Here is a 13,612-nt window from a genome sequence, read left to right as displayed (position 1 = left end):
GCACCGTATATTTCATATTTCACAATGCTTCTAATCTATGGTTACCATCTCCTGAAATCAAAACATCTGCTGTCTGGGGTGGAGCCCAGAGCTAGTGCTTTGTGGAGCCCAGTTGATTTTGCCACATGAAGAACAGAGCCATGGCCAAAAGCTATCTATCCACAAAATGTCTATACTGTATAGCAGGTGCAGCAAAACTGTGGCCATCCAAATACTGTTGGACTACAGCTTCCATCATCCCTGATCATTGGCCATTTTGCCTGGGGCTGATGGGAGTTGAAGCCCAACAACATCTGGAAGCTAGGTGTTCCTGCTATATACCTTTAAAATGAATTGGGGTAGTGGTAGGAAGAGCTGTATCTTGGCAATAAGACTGAAAACAAAACAAGCAAAATAACTAGTCAGGCTTTTCCCAGTCAGATGCAATCCCTATTATAAACGTAGGGCACAAAGCCCCACAAAGTTTTTAAACCCCTTCTCTCCAGTGTTTAGCATTCAGTAATATAATGCTGCAAAGCAGCATGTATTCCAGAAATGTATTATATCAGGGGTTGCCAATATGGTGACCGCGGGCACAAAGGTGCCCTTGAGGTCTTCCCCTGGTGCTCACAAAGCCACTGATCCTCCCTTGGAAGAAAATGCAATTACTTTTTCTCCCCTGTAAAATACATACAGCTGAAGGGGGAAGCTGGAAGAGATGACATTCTTCTGCCCAGTTTCCAGGACTCTTTGGGGAACACATGGCTGTTAAAAGTGATATAGCGGTGCTTTAAGTGTATGGTGCCCCCAATCCCACCCCGGGAATGCTGGAGCCTCAGCAGCTGCCCAAAGGATCTGACCTCTGTGGACACTGGCCCCAGCAGCCCTATCCCTTATTACGAAAGTATGATGCTATCAGTCAAAAATTGCAATGCAGGGGTGTGTGGACTAGATGACTCTTTGGCTCTTCCGACCGCACAGTTCTTTGGTTCCTATTTCGGATAAGCTGCACACCTTGCTGAGATCTGGAAACCTGCAAACTTCCACTCCTAAAATCACAGCAATGTCTCAATAAGCAGCGATACCTTTTGCATATCGTGCTGCAACCCTATGCTCTCGCTTCCCAGATTGACAAGGAAAAGGGAAAAGCAGCTGCGACTCGTCCCCGCTGCAGCCCAGCGCAGCCCCTTCGGAAACTACAGCTTCCATCAGCCCCTTCTCCCGCCAGCTGGGAGAGGCAGCCGTTCTTCCCTGCTCCCTCTTCCCCTTAACCCAGCCCAGCTCGGCCCACCCGAGCGCGCCGCCACTTCCCCCTTCTTCTCGCTGCCTTCGGAAGCAACGGCACCGGGCGCGCCGTCTCCCTGTGCGCGGGGCTTATTGGGAATTGTAGTCCGCGATGTCCACTCGGGCACTTCTCGGGAGAACGGCCGGGGACTACATTTCCCACTTACCTGAGCCGGAGGAAAACGGAGGTTTCTCGCCTGACTCTGCGGTGGCTGCGGCCTTGCGTTGAGGGAGGGAGAAGGGAAGGGGTGGGGGGCGGCCAGGCCCCGGCTGAGGCCCGGAGCTGGCGGGGGAGCAGCAGCCACAGCAGAGGCGGATCGGGGGGGCTATGGACCCCGCCGAGGCGGTGGTGCAGGAGAAGGCCCTCAAGTTCATGGTGAGGAGGGAAAGAACGGGGAGAGGATGGGGGGATGCGGTGGGGGGGCGAGTTGGTGATGACTGTTGCTGGTTGCTGTGGTAGGAAGAGGAGGGGGATGGCGGGCGCGGGGGGGGGCAGGAATAATCGGAAAGGGAAGCTCTATGGCGAAAGGGAGAGCGGAGGCTGTGGTGTATATGGAACCCGCTGGCAACCCCAGAATATCTGCGAAATGGGTTTAGGTAACTGGGAGGACCAGGGAAGGCATACATTTTGAGAGCTGAGGATTCTGCGGGATGTATGGGGAGGAAAGAGGGGCAGGCCAGTCATACCTTTCCTTTTCGGGGTGGGTCTTTTGGTGTGTGTGTGTGTGTGTTGTTTTTTAAGGTGTGAGCTTCTGTTATGTGGGGTTGATATCGAAAGAGAGAGGATGCTTTTTTTAAAAAACAAACCCGAGGGATTAGGGTAACGGAGGGCTTAAGAATGCGGCTGAATTTTTGAGGAGAGGAAAGATTGTGAGGCTTGGGGACACACTTAAGGAACGCTGAAAGGAAGGCCTGTATAGAGGGACTGATGGAAAAGATGGAGGGTTTAGGAAAGCTGGACCAGATTGGGGGTTTTTTTGTTTCTTTTTTAAGGGATGGTGGTAGGTGGGCACCTAGGTGTTCTTGAAGAGGCCTGGGGTAGGCTTAGTGTTTTGGTTTCAAAGGCAGACTTTGCTAGCAAGGTTAGCTATGTTGGGTCACTTTTGAAGAATGCAGGTCTTGTCACAAAAGTATGAAGTAAGCTGGGAGGTAGTGGGAAGGGTCCTGGAGAATTCAGTTTCCAAAGTGAATTATTACATGGAGGCTTCCATTAGTAAATTGAGTGCCAGAGGGTTTGAAACATTACATTGCAGTAAAGGTGGGGCCTGTTTATGGGAGGGATTTCAAACTAACTCTGTTTCTACTATACAGTTGAAAGGTGACCAAGCATTACCCATTTAGGCCTGGTAGGTTTATATGAAGATCAGGTGACTGCTTATTATTTTATAGTGGTTTAATCTTGTCAGATATACAAAGGAGTTTATGACTTCTATATAGAATTAGTTCATCATGGTGTCATCTTATAGCAAATGCAGAAATGAAGGCTTTCTTTCCCCAGCTCTACTGGGGTCAGGGGGCCTTTCTAGAGACCATCTATCCTTTTCAGCCTCTGAAGAGGAACAGCAGCACAAGGATTAGGAAGGAAACACAAAGTTATCAAACTAATACTTATCTAGACTAGAATTTTACCATATTGCCTAGATACTACAGTTTGGAATGCCAAGTCAGGAAAGATTCCAGCTAGGCTGTTTTTGAACTTCAATGTGCAAGAGTATTGTCATAGTGTACACAAAAAAGATGTGGGGCTGGTAGTCTAGCAAACACAGAATCATAGAACTGCAAGTGGAGAGCGGCCACATAGGTCACCTAGTCCAGCTCCCTGCAATGCAGGATTCTTTTGCCCAACATGGGGCTTGAACCCATGACCCATAAGAGTCTCATGTAAAAGCTTTGTGCTGCAAATGCCAACACATGCTGCTTCAGGCAGCTTTGACCCTTAAGAGACAAAACAAGGTGGTGGCTGACATCATCTTGCATGATGCATTTCACAAGGCTTTGTAGTGGTCTCATAGATCTGTCCAAAGCAGAACCCCCAGATAGTAGAGAACTCATGCCTTCAGTTGAATGACTGCTTGGCTCCATGCAAGCAACACATGAAGGTCCATTTTTTATAGCACTTTAAGTAGGCAAGTTGAAGGCAAGACATGGAATATTAGTTTTTTTCCATCCTAGATATGCCAAGAAACATTTCCCCCTCACATCCATTATTTTTTGAAATTATTCATTCCTCTTGGGGGACAATGAAGTCAGCATATGCTCAGAGGTACTCAGCCCTAGGGTCAATAATGTTTATTTACAAAAGATGGCACAGCTCATAAGTGCCGACTGAGTATTGCTTTTGCTGTGGGAAGGTGATCTGGCTTAGGGTGCTGTAAAATGTCTGGGCGGAACTGGATTGTTTTGAAAAACAATACTTTCTGCAGTTCGCAAAATTCTCTCAGTTCTTCAATTTTTCCAAAAGTAAAGCTTTAATTGCTTGATTATTATTGGATAATAATTGATAACCAGTGGCTAATCTATTTAATATTTATTCATTTACTAAAGAATATTATCTACAGCTACCATTTGGTACTTGACCTAAGAAGCATTTGGTTGCTCACCATACAGAATATCTTGATTCACAACATACTGTCATTGCAGTTTTGTGCCATCAACTGCTACACATGACTTGCTTTACCTCTGGAACAGTATTTATGTGATTGGATTTATAGGGGACTATGATGCGGTTTCTTGTCATCTGATTGCACTCTTGGTCTTTTTTTAACATCTACTTTCAATAATAATTAGAAAAAGCACTTCTTATTCAAATAGCTGGAGAGCAGGCAACAAAGGGTTAACACCAACAGAAAGCAGGGGTAGCAAAACCTGACTTCTCATCTGTAGGAGAGAACCTTCTCAGTTTCAGGTATGTGGTGGTTCTGTTTTTGAAAAGAGAGAAGGGTCTCTCTGCTATTCCCAAGTTACAGCTGGGAGCACAGCCAATTCCTTCCCCCTCCCCTTCCCTCAAAGCAGCAGTATTTCCCCTCTCTCCTTCACCCTAGTGCCCCACCCAAATCATACAGAACAGGCTTCTCCTGCTGGATGTCTCTGAACACAAGAGGTGGTTTTTGGGGACCCTGATTCTTCTTATCCTTCATTAATGGGGAAGAAATTCTCCAACAATTTTTCATTTGGTGGAACAACTGATCAGTGACTATGGACGTTGTGACTATCTCTGCCATTCACTCAGAGTGAGCAAATGTAGGAGGGGATAATAGATTCTTCCAACTCTGAGACCAGCTCCTCTTTTGGGCTCACATTCTTGTTCATAATCAATGGGATGTGGAAGGAGCAGGTGCAGATGGTGACCTACTCATGAGCATTGTCACAAGTCAGTCCCCAATTGGGACCCCAAGTTGGTGTGATCTAGCTGGAACAGGGATGCTCCCATTGTTTCCCCTGGCCCTGTCAGACCCAAGTTCTAACATGTTGCCCCAGGGCATTCTCTCACAGTCTCTTAAGGCTCTGGGAACTGGTGTGCTTTGGGTGGATGGATAATCCCCTTCCAGCTTTCCCTTTTACTCTAGATCTGATGATATGTATGTCAGCTTCTTTTAAGAAAGAGGGTGGTGAATAAGTTACCCCCTTACTCTCTACTTTCTTGCCTGTTAAACAGAAGGGGGCCTTGAATTTCATCTGTGTTGGCCCATAAATTGGACATAGCCTTGACAGTATTTTTAGAACACTGAAATGGAGAACAATCTTCAGATTCAGCTAGAAGAGAATAGCTGTAGTGAGGTGAAGAGTTATGCTTAGTTCAACCTTCTTTTTACTTTCCTCTTAAGCCTAGCTGACTTTGCTGAAGAGTAACAACACCCATTCAAGCAAGTGCTTAATACCAACTTCATTGGCACTGACTAGTAATAAAAAATGTCTCCTAACCTCCTCAAGCAGGGTTATTGTTTTTGTTTGTTACTATGTTGTGTATTTTTGTGTTTTTATATTGTAAACCGCCCTGCGATCCTCGAACGAAGGGCAGTATAAATAGCATTTAGTAAATTTAAAATCTAAAAAATAATAAATAACATTTGAAGTAACTGGTCATGTTTGCTAAAGCCTGGATATTATAGATTAATGACTTCTGTAATGCAGAAATCTGGATTCAGCAGCATCATAGAATTTGATTAACCCTGCATTTATTTAATTAAATATGTAGTGAAGCTTTGGTGACATGAGTAGTAATTTATTTATTTATTTATTTATTTCAAAGCATTTCTAAACCACTTGATATTTAAAAACCTCTTAAGCAGCATACAAGATTGCAACATAAAAACAATAAAACAGTGTCATAAAAATGGAGATGCAAACATAAATAGTATTATAAAAACAGGTAAAATAGAATTTCATTAATAACATGGTATAATTTTATGAGCCAGGGAAAGCTTGGGCAAAAGATATGCTGCCTTTCAAAAGGTAGTAAACATTATTTATTCATTTATTATATATGTTTCTGCTCCAGTAAAGGAGCACATAAAGTGACTTAAAGGCAAAATAAAATTTGATACAATGATCCTCTAATTTGAAGGGATGGGAAGGTATATGTGGTAGAACGTGTTCTTAGGAGTGTTAGACAATCAAAGATATGCACTGGCCTGGCAGACTATAAAAAAACCCAATGTTTTGCATGTTTACTCAGAAGTAAGTCTTATTGTGATTAGCAGTGCTTATATCTAGGTATGTCTTTAAAGGATTGGAGTTTAAAAGTAATAATCAGTGCTGGAGGCAGGTGCAGGTGAGCTAAAATTGCTGTTAAATGCTTATTTTGGTCCTTACTCCATAAAGAGGCAAGCCATAGAATTCTGCATTGACTGAAGATTCTATGCATTTTTTAAAGGCAGTTTCATGCAAAGTGTGTTTGCATAATCCTGTCGGGAAATACCAATACTGTATGTTAATAATAGCTACAAGGTGAGTTCAAGAGTCCTTTGCCAGCCAAAGTGAACAAAGGCAGTCCTAGCCACTGCTGCCATTTGAGAATTCAGACACAACAGTGAAGGGTCCCGGAATTCAGAGGTCTGCAAACCATAATAATGTAAGACGCGTTCTGCCAGATCATACTGAAGATCTGTTTATCCAGCATGCCGTTTCCTACTGTGGCCAACAGATTCCTTTGGAAAACTCTGAAACAGAACACAAGAACCATAGCATTCTCTCCTGCTGTTGTTCCCCAGTAATTGCTATTTGGAGGCATGCTACCTCTGATCTTGGAAGTAGTACGCACTTATAGTCACGGATAGCCTTATCCTTTATGAAGTTGTCTATAAGCAGTGTGTAGAACCTCTTGCCCCCTTCTCATGATATTGGGCTACAACAGTATCTTCCCTTCCCTTTCATCATCCATGCTGTGGCTAATGGGAATTGTAGACTGACAACAGTAGAAGGGTCCACTGGTTTCCCCTTTCCTCATATATAAGATCAACACCCTTTTGTCTTGTAGTGATTCACCTCCAGTTTCTTTGTCCCTCCACCAGTCCGTGACTGACTAGATCTGTAGTCCAACAACATCTGGAGGCCACCAATTCCCATCAGCTGCAGCTAGCATAGCCAAAGGCCAGGGGTGGTGGGAATTGTAGTTTAACAACATCTGGAGGACACCACATTGGCTACCCTGATCTAGATGTTGGTTTGAGGGATCACTCAAAATTGAGCTGAATTGTATATTTTTATTGTTGTAAGCCACTTTGATACCTATTTGGTGAAAAGTTTATATATATATATATATTAAAGTTAACACAACGGGTGTATTAACTAGCTTTGCTAATTCTTAGATTGCATAATAGATAAGATTTATACTTTTGCTTCAGATTACTGGACTTTATGAAACATTGGATGTATTTTGCACATTGAATAGGAAAGGGATAATAGATGCCATAGGCCAGTGTTTTTCACTAGTGTGCCGCGGGGAAAATTCTAAAGATTTTTTTTTTTTAAAAAAAGTCAAATTTTTGCCCACTAGGCGGGCGCCGGACTGTGTCCACCCTATTTTCCATCCGTCCTAGGTGGGGATCAGATCGGATGGGATCGGATGAGAGCGGACAGGGGGTCCGCTCTCATCCGATTCCCCATAGAGAGCAGCGGGGCTCTGACATCTCCCTCTCTGCACACAGTGGTGGTGTGCCTCGTGATTTTTTTCATGAAACAAGTGCGCCTTTGCCCAAAAAAGGTTGAAAAACACTGCCATAGGCCACTGGTCCCAAACTTCCCAGTTGTATTAGTTTCTCCTTAGGATATTCTGTCCCATAGGAGAGAGAACAAAAGTTCTTTGATAATGTCTGAATGTCTAAAATTGTAACTTTGCACCCTTGCATTCTATGTGTAGACCTTTGGGAACTCTGTCTTCCATAAAATGTGTTCCGTTTCAGCCTTTCATAAGACAAACACTGTTCTTCAGAACCTTCTGAAAACATCATAGCCACAAATCTGTTGTTGTAGTGGTAAAATTAAGTTCACCCTTTGGTTAATTTTTTGGGTTTTTTGTTGTTGCTTTTTTACTACAACAAATTTGTCTTTTAGATTCTGCAGCTGAGTACAGTGGTGCCTCGCAAGACAAAATTAATCCGTTCCGCGAGTCTCTTCGTCTAGCGGTTTTTTCGTCTTGCGAAGCAACCCCCTTAGCGGATTAGCGCTATTAGCGGTTTAGCGGCTATTAAAGGCTTAGCGGCTATTAAAGGCTTAGTGGATTAGCGGCTAAAAGGCTATTAGTGGCTTAGCGGCTTAGAAAAAGGGGGGGGAGCAAAAAAAATCGGAACACTCGCAAGACGTTTTCGTCTTGCAAAGCAAGCCCATAGGGAAAATCGTCTTGCGAAGCAGCTCAAAAACGGAAAACCCTTTCGTCTAGCGGGTTTTCCGTCTTGCGAGGCATGCATCTTGCGGGGCACCACTGTAGTTGAAATTATGCTACAGGACTAGTCTTTAGCTTTTTCAGACCAGGGACCCATGTTTAACCCAAGGAGAGATTTGGGCCCTATTTCTTAATTGTTCATGATATATATCTGCATGGTGGTAGTGCTACTACTGCAATCCACTTTTGATCATACCACAGCCCAGTAGTGGGTCCCGGCCAGTGCACCACAGGAGTGGGCCCAGTAGTGGGTCCCGACCAGTGCGCCACAGGAAATAGCGATAACCAAGGGCATTATTAGTCTGAAATCATTCCAATGCACACTATGAAATTACTAAAACTACCTGGAAAATGAGTACATATTTACTCCCTGAGGATGTAGTGTTGATGCTCAATATTAAGCAGAATAAACATTTTGGGTTGGTAAGAAAAGTCAGTCATAGTTTCCATTCCTATACCGCATGGTCTTGCAGCATCCTGAGTCCACTTTTTTATATAGACGATTTCTACCCTGCTTTTTGAATGATCCTCAAGGCGGCTTACAATAGATTGTAATAATACCCACACAATTTACATTGCTCCACAAACAACCACAAGAAAGCTCTCTTTTGCGGTTTTCTGGTCATCAGAACTCTCCTCCTCTCTCCAGACTAACCACAAGCTGCATTCAAGGTTTATAGTAATAATAATAATAATAATTTATCATTTATACCCCGCCCATCTGGCTGGGTTTCCCCAGCCACTCTGGGCGGCTTTCAAAAGAATATTAAAATACTGTGATACATCAAATATTAAAAGCTTCCCTAAACAGGGCTGCCTTCAGATGTCTTCTAAAAGTCTCATAGTTGTTGTTCTCTTTGACATCTGGTGGGAGGGCGTTCCACAGGGAGGGCACCACTACCGAGAAGGCCCTCTGCCTGGTTCCCTGTAACTTGGCTTCTCGCAGTGAGGGAACCGCCAGAAGGCCCTCGGTGCTAGACCTCAGTGTCCGGGTAGAACGATGGGGGTGGAGACGCTCCTTCAGGTATACTGGACCGAGGCCGTTTAGGGCTTTAAAGGTCAGCACCAACACTTTGAATTGTGCTCGGAAACGTACTGGGAGCCAATGTAGGTCTTTCAAGACCGGTGTTATATGGTCTCGGCGGCTGCTCCCAGTCACCAGTCTGGCTGCTGCATTCTGGATTAGTTGTAGTTTCTGGGTCACCTTCAAAGGTAGCTCCACGTAGAGCGCATTGCAGTAGTCCAAGCGGGAGATAACCAGAGCATGCACCACTCTGGTGAGGCAGTCCGCAGGCAGATAGGGTCTCAGCCTACGTACCAGATGGAGCTGGTACACAGCTGCCCCGGACACGGATTTAACCTGTGCCTCCATGGACAGCTGTGAGTCCAAAATGACTCCCAGGCTGCGCACCTGGTCCTTCAGGGGCAGAGTTACCCCATTCAGGACCAGGGAATCCTCCATACCTGCCCACCTCCTGTCCCCCAGAAACAGTACTTCTGTCTTGTCAGGATTCAATCTCAATCTGTTTGCCGCCATCCATCCTCCAACCGCCTCCAGACACTCACACAGGACCGTCACCGCCTTCACTGGTTCTGATTTGAAAGAGAGGTAGAGCTGGGTATCATCTGCATACTGATGAACACCCAGCCCAAACCCCCTGATGATCTCTCCCAGCGGCTGCATGTAGATGTTGAAAAGCATAGGGGAGAGGACAGAACCCTGAGGCACCCCACAAGTGAGAGCCCAGGGGTCTGAACACTCATCCCCCACCACCACTTTCTGAACACGGCCCAGGAGGAAGGAGCGGAACCACTGTATGACAGTACCCCCAGCTCCCAGCCCCTCAAGACGGTCCAGAAGGATGTTATGGTCGATGGTATCAAACGCCGCTGAGAGATCCAGCAGAACTAGGAAACAGTTCTCACGGTTATAGCTCATGGTTAATCTGAGAAAGTTAAATCATGAGCCCAGGTTTGGATGACACACTAAGCCAAACCATGGTGCAGCATCCAGAATGACTGGGGAGGAGCAAAATGGCTTTGAGCTTCTTTCTGAGGGCTTGTGTGGTCACAATAAGCCATGGTTTGGGTTAGCATGACATGTGAACCAAGTCAGACTGATACTTCTTTCAGGGGAAACTGAATAAGGGAGAGTAAGTGTTATGTGTGTACCAGTTGCCTAAAGCTTTGCTAGCTTTTTGCATCTCCAAACAATGGATGCTTATCAATATAGAAAAGCTGCCGCCTCCAAAATGTGGGCTGTAAACCAAGTCTGTGGCTTGCATGGTGTATACTACTGTTATATTGGAATCAAATGTTCTGTTTGAAGTCTTTAATTTAGGAAATCCACAAAACCCAAGATGATTCTTTAAATTAGTTTTGGATTATGTTGCAACCATTTGCAAGCATACAATGGATGAGTTTAATAAGCAATGTATGTATTTGACTAAACTACTAAAATTGCAGATACAGTCCTTAAAAACACAATAGAATAGCCTTGGCTGGGACTTTGATTAAATATCATCTAAACTACACTACATATGCCTGCATCAAAAAGAAGGCTTCCCCCCACCCAAAGTAGCTTCAAATGGTTCTGTTAAATGTAGGAATGTTCTGATGATTATCTTTTTAATTAAAATGAGAAATCTTTGTTTAAAGTGGCATTCTTTTTTTTACGGCCTCTTACAGTCTCTGTAACAATCATTTCTTAAGTCTGAACGTTTTTAATTCCAGGAATCCATTTATATAAAACTATGTTTAGACTTAATTAAAGAACAATTTCTTACAAAGCTTGTAAATAGCCAGGAAAAAGGGGGACAGAGAATAAAACTGACATTCACACTTAACAAACTGATTCTTACAAGGTATGTAATATGCTATAAAAATACAATAAAGCCCCTTTTATAAGAGTTCATATTTTCTGATCCTTGTTTTCAAAGGTATTTAAGAAAGATATCAAGGTTCTGTGAAGCAACATCTGTTTTCATGAATGGACTAGCAACCACTTCAGCTTAATCTAATTACCAGTGCATGGAGTTAAACCTTATTAGTATAGAGTTCTAATTAAATACCTTTGCAACTCATTTCTAACCCCTTTTTTCCTTGTGGTACTTTTAATTTGGCATTTTTGAATATTCTGCATTTTTGCCAAAAGAGTTATGCTGTGGGTAGTGAATGAGAAGACATTAACTCTGTGCCATCCCTTCATTCCTCACCCAAAGCACTTAAATCTTATAGGGTATCATTCTAAAAAACAAAAAAAACCCAACTCTTCACAAACTTAAATTTCAGGAGATTTAAACCCTGGTGATCTAAACAGAGTTTAGCTAGATTATTATTTTATTTTCATTATTAAATTATCTCTTTCCTTTACCAGTTCATGGACAGCATCTTTATAGCCGCTGTTGCAGAGTATTTCTCCCCCACCCCATGTAGAAGACATGGAGTCTCCTTTCAGGGACTTGGCTAGTGCAAATTATGAAATGTGCCATGTTCTCTTGCTTCCACTTCAAAGCAGAGAGCTTTCTCATTGCATCGCTGAAAACACTGGCACTGCAGCTTGAGTTGATGACCTGATCTTTAGTAAGTCAGCTTGATAGACTGACATGGTGATCCTATAGACATGTGTATCTGTGAGTTCAGAGATTAGCATTTAAAAATGTAACTTGCACTTGTGTGATGGAAGTGAGGTAAGTTCATCCTGTTGTGCTGCCCGTCAGTTACTACAGAGTATTGGTTGGGTAGGACTACACCAGTGTAGCTGGTTGTGTTACGGGTTTTACAGTAGCATGCAAGCTGCCTTCAGTCCTTCCCAGTTCTGATGCCTCTCAACCCTTTCCCATGCTCAGTAATGGCTTTGTGCTCTGCCACTAAACCACACCTGACCGTGGTGCCTGTTTACAACAATTAGGTTGATTCACACTGTTGGCTTGATGTCTTGAGTCAGCTCATAGTGTAGGCACTGCTTTGTAGAGAGGTGTGGAGCCTGATTCCACCTGCTTGTTTGCTCATGCAGCAACAGAAAGGATTGGGCCATAAATAACTCTTAGAGCTTGAGCCAGCCTTGTAAATAAGGCCACAAAAATGACTAGTGTGCAAAAAAAATTACTAGTCTGTTTTGTAGTCATGAGAAGGACTGGCGGATGGAGCACTCAATCTCTCCTCTGCTATCCTCACTTATATGTAAAAAACTGGCTAGCAAAAAGTGTTGCATGCCTACTTTTCTGCATGTAATTCCTTGCCATCCATGGTGACCAGGCGAGTGGTTAAATACAAGGCTGGCTTAAGCTATACAAAATGTCTGAGTTGATCAAATGGGTTCCCTTGGTAGTCGTAACACTTTGCTGTGAGCCAAAATAGATTTGTCTTTCTGTAGACAACATCTGGCTTGTCTCTTACGTGCTTTTTCATTTTTAAAAAACCATATTTTGAGGAGTATTATTTTACGTACTCAGAGCAAGGAAGTCTTTTTACTTTGTTGTTTTACTTCTAATGGGAATTCCAGATTTGTTTTTAAATTTGTTATTCACCCCAAGCTTTTGGGAAAGAGTGGGCTGTAAATATAAATTTTAACAGTTGGGTTTGAATAAACATCACACTCTATCACTACTTGTTTTGCAAATATCTAATGAGCATATGCTACTCTATATTCAATAACTGAACATTTGTTCTTTTGAAAGGCAACGTTAACCGCCACCTCAATCCATATCCCTGCATTTCTTTCAAAGGAGGGAGCTGTTTAGCACATGTGCAAGGACCAGTTCTCTTTATTGCAGTGGAAGGGAAATTCTTTGGGGTCAAAGAACTTCACACATGATGAATCAGTGTTCCTTTCAAGAGATGTGCACATTGTACCAATGGATACCATTGTGTGTTAGCCTTTTTTAAAAAAAGAGAGAAAGAGAAGTAAATATTTTGTGAGTTTGGTACATAAATGAATGATTTGAGTCTTCATGATGTGACTCAATTCTTTAGTTGCTTTAGGGGTGCACAAATGGACTCAGTTCTTTAGTTCCTTAAGGGGGCAATGCAAGGAGAGTGGAGGGTTCAAGTTAACAGCATTTTGTTTTAGCTTTTTGCTTTGTTTGCTTCATTAAATATATGCAATTAGTAAAAGCAAATGGTAAATTTGCTAACGCATCATTGAAGTATTTAGCTTCATGGACTTAGAAAAGTGGAATTTGGTGCTCCATGCCCTCTCTCCTAGCATATCTACTGTAGGCACTGGGAAGAATAGGTTGACCTTAATATTTGCTTTCCACTAAATCGCCGCCTTGCAGCAGTTATTTTCTACTGAATAAAAAGTTTAATTTCACGCCCTGATTAGTGCTAGTATATGCAGGTGGATATTTATTTTAAGTGGCTAAACTGGTCTTCCTTGGCAAATTGCTCACCAACCAGCAGAACTATAATTCCTCATGAGTAGTTAGTGCTAAATTATAGTTCTTGTTAGTGGAGTAAATCAAAACA

The 13,612-nt window shown here is 43.1% G+C and overlaps 1 protein-coding gene across 8 annotated transcripts in view; it reads left to right on the top strand.

The window, feature by feature from the left end:
• The first annotated feature begins 1,274 nt into the window (after positions 1-1,274).
• The window catches only part of BTRC (beta-transducin repeat containing E3 ubiquitin protein ligase), a 124,746-nt gene continuing 112,408 nt past the window's right edge, over positions 1,275-13,612 (top strand). For 5 of the 8 annotated variants that reach the window (XM_082223448.1, XM_082223444.1, XM_082223450.1 and 2 more), the window contains exon 1: positions 1,276-1,639. In XM_082223448.1, the coding sequence (XP_082079574.1) occupies positions 1,592-1,639 (48 nt within the window). In that variant the 5' untranslated portion in view covers positions 1,276-1,591. Of the gene's footprint in view, positions 1,640-13,612 lie in introns of all 8 variants that reach the window. The other 3 variants (XM_082223447.1, XM_082223445.1, XM_082223443.1) reach the window with 1 other exon arrangement.

Source organism: Podarcis vaucheri, assembly GCF_965113315.1.
Source record: "Podarcis vaucheri genome assembly, chromosome: 5".
NCBI classification, from domain to species: domain Eukaryota; kingdom Metazoa; phylum Chordata; class Lepidosauria; order Squamata; family Lacertidae; genus Podarcis; species Podarcis vaucheri.
This window is presented reverse-complemented; position numbering and strand designations above follow the sequence as displayed.